The 14,658-nt window shown below is 47.8% G+C and overlaps 1 protein-coding gene across 2 annotated transcripts in view; it reads right to left on the bottom strand.

The window, feature by feature from the left end:
- Nucleotides 1–13,669, bottom strand: part of Ccnjl (cyclin J like) — a 56,238-nt gene extending 42,569 nt beyond the window's left edge. Inside the window, exons 1-2 of one of the 2 annotated variants that reach the window (XM_040748474.1) lie at nucleotides 13,564–13,669; nucleotides 12,702–12,806 (exon numbers count right to left, since the gene is read on the bottom strand). In XM_040748474.1, the coding sequence (XP_040604408.1) occupies nucleotides 12,702–12,764 (63 nt within the window). In that variant the 5' untranslated portion in view covers nucleotides 12,765–12,806; nucleotides 13,564–13,669. Of the gene's footprint in view, nucleotides 1–12,701; nucleotides 12,807–13,198; nucleotides 13,361–13,563 lie in introns of those variants that run through there. The other variant, XM_005071924.4, reaches the window with a different exon arrangement.
- Between the last annotated feature and the right edge of the window lie 989 nt (nucleotides 13,670–14,658).

Below are 14,658 nucleotides of genomic sequence, written 5' to 3'. Positions count from 1 at the left end.
AGCCAAACATTAGGTGGAACTGTGAGAATCCTGCAGAGGAGGGGGAAAAAAGGACTGTAAGAGCCAGAGGGGTCAAGCCGGACGTTGGTGGCGCACGCCTTTAACCCCAGCTCTCAGGAGGCAGAGGCAGGTGGATCTCTGTGAGTTCGAGGCCAGCCTGGTCTACAGAGCGAGTTCCAGCACAGCCTTCAAAACAATACAGAGAAAGCTTGTCTTGAAAAACCAAAAAAAAAAAAAAAAAAAAAAAGAGCCAGAGGGGTCAAGACACCACAAGAAAACTCACAGAATCAACTAACCTGGATTCATTGGGGCTCACAGATACTGAACCAACAACCAGGGAGCCTGGGACTGATCTAGGCACTCTGATGTTAACAGTTGTGTAGCTTGGTCCTCTTGTGGGACTCCTAACAGTGGGAACAGGGGCTGCCTCTGACTCTTTTGCTGACTTTTGGGACCATACTACTCATACTGGGTCACCTTGCCCAGCCTTAATACATAGTGAGGTGCTTAGTTTTACTGCAACTTGAAATGCCATGTTTTGTTGATACTCATGGGACACCTGCCCTTTCCTAAACAGAAAGAGAGGAGGAGTAGATTGGGGGGTGGGAACACAGGGAGGTGGCCGGGGGTGGTGGGAGAGACTGAGAGAAGAGGAGGGAGGGGAAACTGAGGCCAGGATGAAAGTAAGTCTTGAGTCAGATGTGATGGTACAGGCTTTTCATCCCAGCACTCAGGAGGCAGAGGCAGGTGAATCTCTGTGAGTTTGAGGCCAGCCTGGACTACATAAGAGTTCTAGCTCAGTCAGGGCTACATAGTGACAACAAAAAGTTAGGTCTTGGCTGAGGTGGAACTCTAGGGACAGCAGGTGGCAAGGTTTCACAAATCTAACTTTCCTGCTTACTAGGGATTGGAAGTAGGTATTTCAGGTCTTGAGGCTGTTTTTCTACCATCTGACAGAATCACTAGTACCTAGGCTGCTTGTCCTTCCAGACTGTGGTAATAGGGAAGTCCAAGGAGGCAACTGTGGACTGTAATGCACATTCTTGGCTGCATAAGGTGCCTGTGATGGGCACATTCTGACCCCCATGCAACTGCAAGCCCTGCTTAGGACAAGGAGGTGCAGTCCTTGCCCTCAGGAGCTAATCAAGGGAGGCAGGGACAGGTAGATCCCTGGGGCTTGCTGGCCATCAGTGTAGGGAACAGGTGAGTTCAAGAAACTTTGTCTGATCTCTGTGAGTTCGAGGCCAGCCTGGTCTACAGAGTGAGTTCCAGGAGAGCCTCCAAAACAATACAGAGAAACCCTGTCTCGAAAAACCAAATAAAAAAAAAAAAAAAAAAAAAAAGAAAGAAAGAAAAGAAAAGAAACTTGGTCTGGGGTTGGAGAGATGGCTCAGAGGTTAAGAACACTGACTGCTTTTCCAGAGGTCCTGAGATCAATTCCCAGCAACCACATGGTGGCTCACAACCATCCATCCATCCATAATGAGATCTGGTGCCCTCTCCTGGTGTGCAGACATACATGGAGGCAGGATGTTGTATTCATAATAAATAAATAAATACATAAATATTAGAAAAAGAAACTTTGAGCCGGGCGGTGGTGGCACACGCCTTTAATCCCAGCACTCGCACTCGGGAGGCAGAGGCAGGCAGATCTCTGTGAGTTCGAGCCCGGGCTGGACCGACAGCCTCCAAAACAATACAGAGAAACCCTGTCTCGAAAAACCAAAAAAAAAAAAAAAAAAAAAAGAAGAAGCTTTGTTTAATGTCTCAAAATATAAGGTAAGCAAGGCATAGTGGTACACACTTTTAATCCTGATACTCAGGAGACAGAGGCCAGTGCACTTCTTTGAGTTCAAGTCCAGCCTGCCCTACACGAAGAGTTCTAGGCCAGCCAAGCTTGCATAGTGAAAGCCTGTCACACACACCAAAAAAAGTAAGCTGTGACTAGCTTAGACAACACACACACACACACACACACACACACACACACACACACACACACACCCGAGAGGGGGGACAGACAGAGACAGACAGACAGAGGGGAGTGCAAAATAAATTTATCTAAAAAATTTAATAGGAAAAAAAATCAAGAGGAAAGAAACCAACAAACAAAAATCATAATGGTTAGTTCAAAAGTCAGAGGTGCTCTGAACTGATTGGATTTTTTTTCCTTGTGACTAAAAATATCAGCAATGGAAAAGATAAGGCCATCTATGAGGGCTGCTCTAATGACTCCAGACTCTGGCACCATCTGCTCCAGTGACCTGCAAGGGACCCCGAGCCTCAGGATAATTGAAACTCTGCTTCCAAAGCATCCAATTACTGAGTGGCTGCCACTTGCAGTACACACTGCAGTGCCAGGGTTAAGAGGGGGCAAGAGTTTTCCACCAGAGCCTCCCAACAGCCCCCACACAGCCCCTCACAGGAGCTTGGGCCCACTCCTTGCTACAGTCAGGAGTTCATGGGCCCCTGTGAGGCCTAAGAGAGTGCCCTTCCCCACACCTTTCTTCTTGAGCTGGGGTTCCGCTCTTTTTACCCACGGCCAATGAGACATCACTTTCAGCTGATCCAAGGGCACTGCATTTTATTTTACAGGGATTCTACCTGGGCTAGCAACGTTACTGGGGAGCAGGCACCATTACCAGCGATACTGTACATTGCTGTACCCTCTTGAGAATTTGATTGGTGACAGGCAAGGTTCTGAGAATCGTATCTTGTCATGCACAGTTCCATTTTAGGAATTTATCCCTAGACAGGCGGGCAGATAAGGCTCACTGCCACAGTGCTGTAGACAATTAAGTGATTCACTTGAAATAACCCAACAGGCATTCAGGGGCAGAATGGCTGCTCAAGATGTTATAACAGACTCCAGAAAGGCAAAATGGCACAGATGAATCTCAAAAGAATTGTGTTACGCTGAAAGGTAGAGAAGAGGGCATATATGACTCCATTTTCATGCACATGAAACCCTAGAAAAGACTGCTTCTAAGCTGTAAGAGGAAGAGGGAAACTGTGGATGATCTGGGGCTAGGAGCAGGGTTAGGTGACAGAGAGGAACAAGGGAGCTCCCTACATTCAGCTGACACCCTCTGTCCTGATCATGCTGGTTACATGTTTATATACACCCTTGAGAACTCACAATACACTGTAAACAGTACACACACTTCATACCTGTACATCCTGTGATATGTTAGCATGTCAGTTGCACTTGACCTCGAATAAAGCAAGCATTGGAACTTAATCCTACAGCAAAGAGGACAGTCAAATCATGGTGCAACTATAAAATAAGCATTGTGCACAATATTGGCTAATACTTAAAGACACAGGCTAGACATGGTGGCATGCTAATTTCAGGACTTAAGGCTACAGCAGAAGAATCACAGGTCACAACTAGCCTGGATTTTTTTTTTCTTTCCTTAAATGTGTGTGGGTGTTTTGCTTGGGATGTATGTTTGTGCACCAAGTGTGTGTAGTACCCAAGAAGACCAGAAGAGGGTGCTGGATCTACTGGAACTGGAGTTACAGATGGCTGTCAGCTACTATGTGGGCCTTGGGAATTGAATCTGGGTCTTCTTAACCACTGAGTCATCTAAATCTAACTCCTCTCGTGTTTACTTTCCATTCTCTCTCTCTCTCTCCTTCTCTCTCTCTCTCTCTCTCTCTCTCTCTCTCTCTCTCTCTCTCTCTCTCTCTCTCTCTCTCTCTCCCTCTCTTGTGCGTGTGTGTGTGTGTGTGTGTGTGTGTGTGTGTGTGTGTGTAAAAACCTTAGTGTCATCTCATCCTGCCAGGTGCTTACATTCTAGAAAAGCTCTGCCTGCATTCCCTTTGCTCAAGGGAATGAAACACTTAAGAAGATAAAGACCAAGTCAAGGCAAAGGCTCAGGGCCAGCCCCAGCCTTAAAAGTTCTGCCTTCACTTAGTGAGTACAGGCTTCCCAGGCAACCCGGATGCCAGCCCAGTCTTTGCATCCCATGCTTCAGAGGCCAGAGGGTCATTCAAAGCACACATCCTTGTCTTCTCCCAGGGACAGTGTGTGGTCCAGAAGTCAAAAGAGTTGGGCTTCCTCAGGACAAGAAGCATCGAGACCAAGTCTCTACTGATGCTGTGCCCACACCATGCACTTTGGTGCCCTAAGACTTGAGGTCTCAAGTGAACACACAGATTCCTTATTCAGATGTTGTTCTAGCCTCTTATGAGACATTTACAAGGAATTGCGAGTCATGGTACAGGCCTGTCTCTCCAGTTGGGTCAAGGGAATCAAAGTTCAGGCTAATATGGGCAACTTAGTAAGACCTCGCCTCAGATCAAAAAGTAAAATAAGGAAAAGGGCTGGGGATGTAGCTCAGTGGCAGAGCACTTGCCTAGCATGTGTGAGGTCCTCAGTTCAATTCCCAGTACCACACAGATGTGGTTCACTGGGGTCAGGGGCTGCGTAACAGGACAGCTGAATGCCAACTGGAATGCCATTCAGCCCCCCAGCAGCTTTCCATCCTCCATGATCAGCCTTGCATCCCATCTGTATTCCCCTGCTGGGCAGCTCAAGTCAGCTTTGTAGTTCAGACAGCAGGAAAACACTCTCTGTACTATAATCTTAGTTGTGTTCACTTCCAGGAAGGAGCCACCAAGGGAAGCTGCTTAGAGTGGCACCGAAGACTACAGCTATGAGATAGCCCTGATGCTATAGCAGGCTAGGGCTTGTCAAGACCAACACTCTTTGATCTACACTAGGCAGATGCAACCATCAACAGTGGCCAGGACATCTTTTCATTGGAGAACTGGATGTGTCTCAGACGTATGGAAAATGGCCTTTTGGTTCAAAGGGGTTCAGAACCCGAAAGAGGAACGGGAGTAGGAAATTCAAATGTACAATAGCCAAGTTGGACTATTTTGTCTATTGGCCAGTTATTTTGTTCTTTTAGGGATTCAATTTAGGGTCTCAGGAATACTAGGCAAGAACTCTTCCCTACTGAGCTAAATTCCTTTCCTTTGTATGACTATTTATCTATTTATTCCTTCATTTATTCACTTTGTTTTTTTTGTTTTTTTTTATTCTCCAGATTTATTTTGGTAAAAAAAAATCAGATATAACCTTTCAAAAATTACATTAATGTTTAACATGCATTCAAATAACTTTCTTTTTTTTCCAGTTTAAATTTAGATAAGAAACGAGGTTGCTTCACAAGTCAATTCCAGGTCCCTCTCCCATTCCCTCCCCTCCTCCAGTGCCCTCCTCCCAGCCCCCCCCCTTATCCCCTCATTCCCCCAGGGAGGGTGAGGCCCTCCATGGGGGTGTCCATAGTGTGTCATTTCATATAGGGCAGGGCCTAGACCCTTTCCCAAGAGTTCAGGGTGAGAGTGCACCTCACATTGTTCTATGGGAGTCCAAAGTCCGTGTGTATACTTGGGATGGGTACTGATCTGCTGCCCAAGGCTCAATAGGTTCCCTAGGCCTCCTCACTGACACCCAAATTCAGGGGGTATTGATCAGTCCCATGCTGGATTCCCAGGCTGATGCCTGGGATTCAAGAGTTAACCTTTGTCTGGTCAGCTGTTTCTGGGGGTTAAACCAGCCCAGTCTTAATCCCTTTGATCATCAGTCCTCCCTCTCTGTTACTGGCTTTCTTGAGTTACTGGCTTTCTTGAGTTCAGCTCAGTACTTAACCAGCCGCTAAATGAAGTTTCTGTTTCCCAGACTCTCTGGCCATAGGATTGTAGGCTGGCACTCCCCAGAATCCGGGAAATGCAAATCAAAACAACTCTGAGATACCATCTCACTCCTGTCAGAATGGCTAAAATCAAAAACACCAATGACAATTTATGCTGGAGAGGATGTGGTGAAAGGGGAACACTCCTCCATTGCTGGTGGGAGTGCCAACTGGTTCAGCCACTTTGGAAATCAGTATGGAGATTCCTCAGAAAAATGGGAATAAACCTACCACAAGACCCAGCAACTCCACTCTTAGGCATATATCCAAAAGATGCCCATTCATACAACAAAGATGTCTGTTCCACTATGTTCATAGCAGCTTTATTTGTAATAGCCAGAACTTGGAAGCAACCTAGATGCCCCTCACCCGAAGAGTGGATAGAGAAAATGTGGTACATCTACACAATGGAGTACTATTCAGCAGAAAAAAATAATGGAATCATGAGATTCGCAGGCAAATGGATGACACTAGAAGAAACCATCCTGAGTGAGGTAACCCAGTCACTTTGTTTTTGAAGCAAGGTATTACTCTGTAGCCCAAGATGATCTGGGGGTCTCTATATAATGCAGACTGTCCTTAAACTCATGGCAGTCCTTCTGAACCAACCTTCTGAGTGTGGGTTAGTAAAAGATTAGTTTTTGAGACCATGGCATAACAAAATAGACTACAGTGTCTTGGACAACACAGTGTCCCCTTCCAGGCCAGCCTATGTTTCCACTCTTTGCTAAACATTTTTTTCATAACTTTAACATAGTTATTCATTCTGTGCCTTACAGGTCCCCATCTGTAAAATGGGCTGAATCCCAGCACTGGAATGGGGGGTAAACAAGATAATACATGGACAGATGCTAGAAAGGTGTAAAATTTATGTAAGTACAGCAGCCCACAATAGTTTCATCACTGAACAAAACCTTTCTTGTCACTGTGCTGGAAGATAATTGTAACAAATGCAATCACAATCACAAACTACTAACAATGCCCTTTACTAATCCACTGGTTCAAGACTTGGTTTTTGCAAAGCTGGGGACATAGCTAAGTGGGAAAGTACTTGCCTAGCAACTGCAGGCCCTGGGGCTGGTCCCCAGCAATGCAAACAAAGTAAAAGCAAACGAAAAGCCTCAAATAGGCAAGGTGTTCTCAGTGTACTGTGAAGTAGTTTCCGGAAGTAGGAGAAATGTGTCTGATGATACAGTGCTGAACAGATCTCAGGCTAGGGCAGGATGAGATTACCTTAAGGTACCCCATGACTTCCATTCCAGAAGACAGACATACCTGGAGGAAAGGCCTCTAGGCTGTAGGCTCCTGAGAACCCAGAAAGCTTGATCTCCTATGTCACCTCAAGGTGGGAGGTGACCTTATGTGTTTGGGAGGGATGAACCCATCCTTAAAACCTCTAAATTAGGTATTATGACAAGCCAGCATTAAATCACAGCCATGAGGAAGGGTCCTTAACTATTTTCTCTGCTTGCTTTCATAACCTTCTCCTCTTAGTTGGAGAGTAAGGGCTATAAACTGGGCATACATCTAAAGGAGATGAGAGCAAGTTTTGTCCACATATGTTGTTCTTTGGGGGATCAAGTTCAGGAAACGGTTGCTCTGACTTGAAGAAACTATTCCTATTATCTGAGCTCAATATGTAGTCATTTTCCCAAGTGTACTTACAGTGTACTTTGGTCTAGGCCAGGACACCTGTCTCTGTGGCTAATTGTTTTCTTATGTTTCTTATGACCCCACCCAGCATTATCTGAGAGGACAGTACCCAGGTGTCTAGGGAGCTGAAAAGGTGCCTTCCCAATGGTCTGGTGTATGACACTTCTGCCAGCACGATGGTCTGCTCCAGTTGAACCAGAAGTGTCACTCCCCCACCCCATGCCAAAGACTAGTTAAGAAAAACATTTCTGCACAGGTATTCAACACATCCAAACGAAATCCACACGGTTCCTTTCTCTAGGTCCTCAGCATGCTGTGCCTGTATTAGGCAGGGCAGTGGCCCCTGAGGTCCTTTTGCACCAGACACTGGGCTGGGAGTGCTAAGGCATAAGGCATATCTCATGCCCACAAACTGCTCACAGCCGGAGTTTGAAGGAGTAGCTACTGCATGGATGACAAAGATCATAGAAAAATAAATACAAGCCGGGAGGTGGTGGCGCACGCCTTTAATCCCAGCACTCAGGAGGCAGAGGCAGGTGGATCTCTGTGAGTTCGAGACCAAGCTTGGTCTAGCGAGCAGAGTTTCAGGACAGGCTCCAAAACAATACAGAGAAACCCTGTCTCGGAAAAAAAAAAGTAAATACAAGATTAGTGAGACTGGGACACAGTGGGGAGGCCAAACCTTGCAGGATGAAGAAGATGAGTCTCAAAGTAGGTACTATCTGTGTCCTGCCTCTATGTGCACCCCAAACTTGTGCAAACCTAAGACTAAAGACTGTGAGCCTAAGATGAAGACTGTGTTAACTTTAAACCTAGGAGGATGATGCATTTTCCTGGGGGACAAAAAAATAGTTCTAGGTTTTAATCTGATACTCAAAGGGTATGGACCATAAAAAACATTACCACCACCAACCTCCATCCTTCCAGGTGGTCCTATGTTCTTCTCTCGTGTTCACTGCACAGGGGAGAAACCAATTTTCCTCTAGGAGCTGCAGCTACTGTCCAACTCACAGCAGACAGGTCGGAAGGGGCAAAGCTGGGGGACAGTGTGTTTTAGGATTACAGGGGTCTTCCATGGAAGCTGCAGGACTGAGAAGGAGGACCAAAGGAGGGACTTAAGGGCTTGTTGTGGGACAGAGGTGGCCTGCAAAGGGAGAAGTGGGAGACATTTTTCCAGAGACATTTGGTAGAAAGGCACCCTGCACCCAGTCAGTTCCTGGGTCCTCTCTAGGCTAGGTGGAAAGTCTTTGGATGCACCATCTTATTCCTGGGTCCTGCTCTCACTAGACACATGGCTTTTAGCAAACTACCCTGTCACTTTCACTTTTGAGAGTTACCCACCACCACCCACTGGTCTCACGAGATGACAATGCTTTTCTTTTTCTGGCAGGGAGGGTAAGGTAATTTCTCATGTAGTTCAGGTTGACCTCCAACTCACTATGTAGCTGAGGCTGGCCTTGAACTCCTCCTGCCTTCACCTCCCAAGTGTTCAAGTTATGGTTTTGTGCCACCACACACCGCTAAGATGCCCTAAAATAAAAAACCTGGAAGTGAGAATGTACATATATGTGTTAGAGGCCTGAAATTAACACTGAATGTCTTCTCCATTCACCCTTTATTTATTAAGGAAAGGTCTCCTGTTGAACCTGGAATGCCCCAATTCTGCTACTCTAGCTAGCCTGGTTGCCCTTAGAATACCTTCACTATACCTCTGGAGTATAGGAATTACAATAGGCTACCAGGCTTGCCTGGCTTCTTTGTGCATGCTGGGGATTTGAACTCTGGTTCTCACACTTGCATGGTATTTTTTTCACTGAGTCATCTCTCCAGACCCCCCGAGATGCCTTTCTTATAGGGATCACTGTCACATTTAGGGAGACCAGGAGACTCTACAAACCCAATCCTTACCTGAGCACATATATTATGAAGGAGTTCACTGGCCTCCCACATAACAATCCTAAGGAGGAAAGAACACCCCGGCCACACGCCTTCCACATAGCTCATATTTTTAGATTGTCTACCTTAGCCTTGAAATTCCTATAAAATATTTTTCCCTAGTTTATAGAAGAAGCTATTGAATGATTCTTTTTTTTTCCATTTTGAACATATAGGGAGTGCTCCATTCTAGACATGGAGGTCCCAGAATTGCACGAGATAGGCTTAGGCAGACTTTTGTGTTTAGAATCAGGGGAAAGACAGAAAAGAAGAGTGGTCAATTTCAGATATTAGTAAATGCTATAAAGAAAATAAAACAGGGTGATCTAGTAGTGCCATGGGGGAATAATAGATTAGACAGACTGGGAAACAGACTGCAGTGAACAGCCAGTATAAAGGCCCTGGGGCATGAAGAAGCTTGACTAGTTCAAGGGACAGAGAGGAAGTCAGTGTAGCTCCAAGGGAAGGAGATGGAGACAAGATAAGAGAATAGGCCAGGGAGGCTACGTCAGGAAGTCCAGGTAAAAGTGTAGACAGGGAAGTTTATTTGAATATTGTATTTATTCATAATGTGCATGGGTGTTTTGCCTAAATATGTATCTGTGCACCATTTACTCCCAGTGCCCACAGAGACCAGAAAAGAGGGGGTTAGAAGGCCCAGGACTGGAGTTACAGATAGTTGTGAGCAGTCACGTGGGCACTAGAAACTGAACCTGTGTCTTCCGAAAGCACCACCAGCGCTCTTCATCATGGAACCATCCAGTCCCCTGGGAATTTTACTTGAAGAGCAACAGATCTTGAAGCAAAAAAGTGACCCAGTGGGATTCTGGTTATGTGGGAAGAATGAGCCACAGCATCTGGGCTGAGAGAAGATGAACAATCAGCTCAGGAGACGCCACCATTACTCGTTTGCATTCAACACCAAGACTCATTTCCATGGTGTTAACTTGTCCACATTGTCGTATGATGCTAACCAGACTCTCTCATCTGATGAGATGGGGCTCCCAGTGTTCCCAAGATGGCAGCTGTGTCCCCTGCAGCCATCAGGAGAGGATGGCTGCTGGTAGTCCCCCAAAACAATCTCACAGCCTGTATGCGAACATGCTTTGTGCTTGGCTAGTAACATTCAACAAAGCGCTAGTGTCCAGTGTGTACCAGGCACTTAGGAAGTTGTTCTGCAGTAGTAGGAACACATTATTAGAGTTGATGTCTAATTAAAAAAAAAGTCACCCTGTCTGGGAAAGATAATGGGCCAGCCCTTGTTCCTCAAAGACAGGAGATCAGCTGGGGTACCAGTCCCTTTCACTCAAAACTCCATTAGGCCATTCTTAAACATCTTTGAAGAGGGAGAAGAAATACAGTAAGAATACAGTCAGCAGTATTTGGAGGAAGTGGGACATTGTAACTAATGAGATTTGACCCTAAGGTCAGCTTCAAGCCTGGAATGTCTCAGGCAACTGAACTCTGAGTTACATTGTTTCCATAGAGTTTTCTGGTCCCGTCAGGCCCTAAGCTATGTGCAGAAATGGCAACCACTTGAAGTATGTTAAATCAGGAAGGCAAGCTCCCCAGTGGCCCCCACTACCTGCATTCTGCCAATACTTCTAGAAAAGGACTAAGAACATACTGTTTCATGTACAACCCCTATCTCCTCTGGCCCTGCTTTCTGGCCTTGAACTCTCCAAACTCTGAATGCTTAGTTAAAGGTGTGTAGTATCATGACGTGCTTTTGAAAAGAACTATTAGGACCCAACTTTGTCTCCAGATCCCCAGACTGGAACATTTTATTCTGAAAAGAGCCAAGTAACATGGGAAAGCTACTCGGGGTGAGGGGGTGTGTCAACAGGTAGAGAGAAAGAGAAAAAATAAAACAAAGCACGTCTGTGACTGGAAGACACTCACTCCCCAGTGAGGCACACACCCGTCCTGAAGAACCAGGGGACTTTTAAACAGGACTGCCACAGACACTGAGTACACGTGTGCTGAAAGGGGGACCCAACCCCACGGTGACCCACAAGCTCCAATAAGACAACTTCTGTCCTACATTTGGCTGACACACCAGCTGAGAACACCTCTCCCCTAAATTCATGTCCGCCTGGAACCTGAGAGTATGAACTTGCTTCAAAGTCATATCCTTTCAGGTCAACCAGCTGAAGTACAGCTGGGTCCTATCTGGTTAGGGTGGGCTCCTAGGAGAAAAGGGACACAGACCCTCATAGGAGATAAACCGAGGCAGCAGGACCATGAATTTGAGAAGTGCTTGGACCATACAATAAGTATACAGCTAGTCTGAGCTGCATGTCAAGACTATGTCTCAAAAACAAGATGGAAACGTCATCTTCGCGACCCTTCCAACATCAGAGAACACATTTTTGGTGCAGGATGTCCTCCAGTTCCAGTGCTTTGGTACAGTAGCTCCACTTCCATACATCGCACCAACTGTCCCCACCCCCCTCGCCAGCCCTGGTGTCAGAAGGGAGAAACAAACACAGGGGAGCCTCCAGTCCACTGGGCTTTTCCAGCCTCCCAGCAGCCACCAGCAGCCTGGGAAGGGGAGGGGAGCCAGGATCACGTTTCAGGCACCCCCACCTTCTACCACAGAAGGCCAACTGGCAGGGGGATTTCTGTTCTCTCCCTTGGCTTTCTAGTTTGTAACCTCTTGGCGTTAGATTAGTGTTTCTTTTCTTTCTCTTGTTTAGAGACAAGGTGTCACTCTACAGCCCCCAGGCCTTCCTGGAATTCACCATGAGGACTCCCACTGGCCTTGAACTTGTGGGCATTCTCCTGCTTCTGTCACCACAGAGCCGGGATCACCTCCAGGCCTGGCTTTTAAATTCCAATCAGTTCCAACCTTAACAATGCATTCCCCACCAACTTACCTAATATTTCTTGCTACCGAACTGCAATTTTACTACTTTTACATACATTTATTTAGGCATCTGCTTTACCACTGAGCTATGCACCAGTCTAATATTTTTACCTTAAAAGCAATTGCTACCTCATTATTACAGTAAAGGGAAAAATCAGCATCATGTATGCAATTCAGACCTGCTGTATCATTTGTCTTTGAAATACACACTGAAATGATACACAATATTTTTAAGTTCATTTTTGTACCATTTAAAGCAATTTCCGGAGGTAAATCCAATGGGATAAGAACTATTCTCCATTTAGTTGCCTGGAGCTCCGCTCTCCTGAAAAACCGACTTCAAGTTCTTGGACCTCCAGGTATTCTCTCTGGAGGAAGATCACACTCCCCCATGAAGGTAAAAGAGCAGGCGCTCAAATATGCACCGAGAGTTCTGAGTTCCCACGCGGGGCGTCCTGAAGACACCGACACGAGAGCGAAAGTGATTTTAAAAACCCGGTCCTTGTCCTTTCGAGTGACAAGGGCTGGGAGGGACTGACCTTTTCGCGTAGGGTGCAGTGGACGTCCGAGGCGACGCGCCCTTCCCACCACGGCTCATCCATCACCGCCGCAGATCCAAGGCTACCGGGATATCGGGGCGCACCCTGCGAGGACACGGGGAGCTTCAGCGGTCGGAGACACTTTTCCCCCACCCTGCCCTCGGTCGCCCTTATCCTTGCCAGTCCCTGTCCCCATCCTGGACGGGCGCCCCCTCCTGCCCCGCTCAGCGGAGCTGGAGGTCGGTCGCCCGCTGTCCTGAAAAGCCAGCAGTGTCTCCCTCTCCTCTCTCGGTCCGCCCAACCTGGGGCGATCTGGAACTGTGTGCAACAACTTGCAGAATTTCCAGTGTTCCCTTTTGCAAAAGTTGCAAAGTTGCCGGCTGCAGTAGCTCGCCCGGGGCTGGCTGGGTCACCGGCTGTGAGTCCCCAACTCCTCCCCCGCCGCCCAGCCTTTGTCCTGCTCGCACATCCTGCCCTCGAGCCGGGGCGAGACTCACGCATCGCTGTCCCCGCGTGGGGGGCCGCGGGTGGCGGGTCCCTCCCCGCACCGGGCACGCTGTGCTCTCCGGTGGCCGTCCGGCCCTTGGCCTCGCGTGCTCGCGACCGGCGCCTCCGCAGCCCGTCCGGCCCGGTCACCGGCGCGCCCCTGCGTGCGCTCGGTCCCGCCGCGGCTCGCAGTTCGGGCCGCCGGGGGCCTCCCTCCCTCGCTCGGGGAATTGGGGGCCGGGCCTCGCGCATGCGCCGGCGGCGCCCCGCGCCCCGCGGGGCGGGGGGCTGGGAATGGCAGTCTTTCTTTCCCCGGCGCTGGGCTGAGCTTCCTGCCCACCCTCCTCCCTCGCCCAGGAGGAAAACTAGGCTTCACCTTCCCCGCGGCTCACGGGGGGTCCCCAGTCACCCCGCTGGCTTGATCCCGGGGCGCCGACACACGGCGCCACCTGCGCTCGCCGCGCGTGGAACCAGCGGCCGGGACGCCCCCGGAAAGTTCTGACTTCCGCATGCGCTTCTCCTGCCAACCTGCGGACGCTTCCACCTGTCTTTCTTCCTTTTCAGCCTGTCCTGTGATGGGGAGGTAGATTTCCGAACAATTCCCACAGGAGCCCCAGAAAGCCACCCTTGGTTACGCACGAGTTCCTCCTTATAAAGGGGGCTCAGTGAGTATTTTATTGTGCTCTTACGCATACATCCATGCGGAGTCTTGTAAGGAAACACTCCTTATAGCCGGTTGCAGGATAGAAAGCCCTTCAAAAACGCTTGTTTTCTGGAGTCTGCCATATAATGGCATCACATCCCGCTGTGCTGATTTTTGTGAACCCCCTTTGGTTACCCCACTAACTTGAAATCAAATCCACCAACTACCTGGGTGTTTTTGCCCAGTTCCTCAAACACTTCGAGCTTGACTTCAGGTAATGGGGGAATACAAGTTGGAATAATTTACTGAGGATACATTATAATAAAATGAGAAAATGCACAAAGAGGATAACCACCAGGCCCGTTATAAAGTAAACAGTCAGTGAATAATTACTATGCAAAAGACTTTTGTCTCTGCCTAGTTTTATACAAGTAAGAAAACTTTATTTTTTCTTTTTCCAGACAGAGTGTAGCTCTGATTGTCCTAGAATTCACTCTATAGACCAGGCTGCCCTCGAACTCAGAGATCTGCCTGCCTCAGCCTCCTGAGTGCTGGGATTGAAGGCATTTGCCACCACCTGCCCAGCTTCAAGTAAAATTTTACCGGTTAAAAATAAAATTCAGAGCCGGGCGTTGGTGGCACACGCCTTTAATCCCAGCACTCGGGAGGCAGAGGCAGGAGGATCTCTATGAGTTCGAGACCAGCCTGGTCTACAAGAGCTAGTTCCAGGACAGCCTCCAAAGCTACAGAGAAACCCTGTCTCGAAAAACCAAAATATATATATAATTCAGTTTTGAAAGTCTACCATAGTGGTACATGCCTGCGATA

The sequence above is a fragment of the Mesocricetus auratus genome, unplaced genomic scaffold (assembly GCF_017639785.1).
Source record: "Mesocricetus auratus isolate SY011 unplaced genomic scaffold, BCM_Maur_2.0 Super-Scaffold_100007, whole genome shotgun sequence".
Taxonomy (NCBI): Eukaryota; Metazoa; Chordata; class Mammalia; order Rodentia; family Cricetidae; genus Mesocricetus; species Mesocricetus auratus.
The sequence above is the reverse complement of the archived record's forward strand: the minus strand, read 5'-3'. Positions and strand labels throughout refer to the sequence as shown.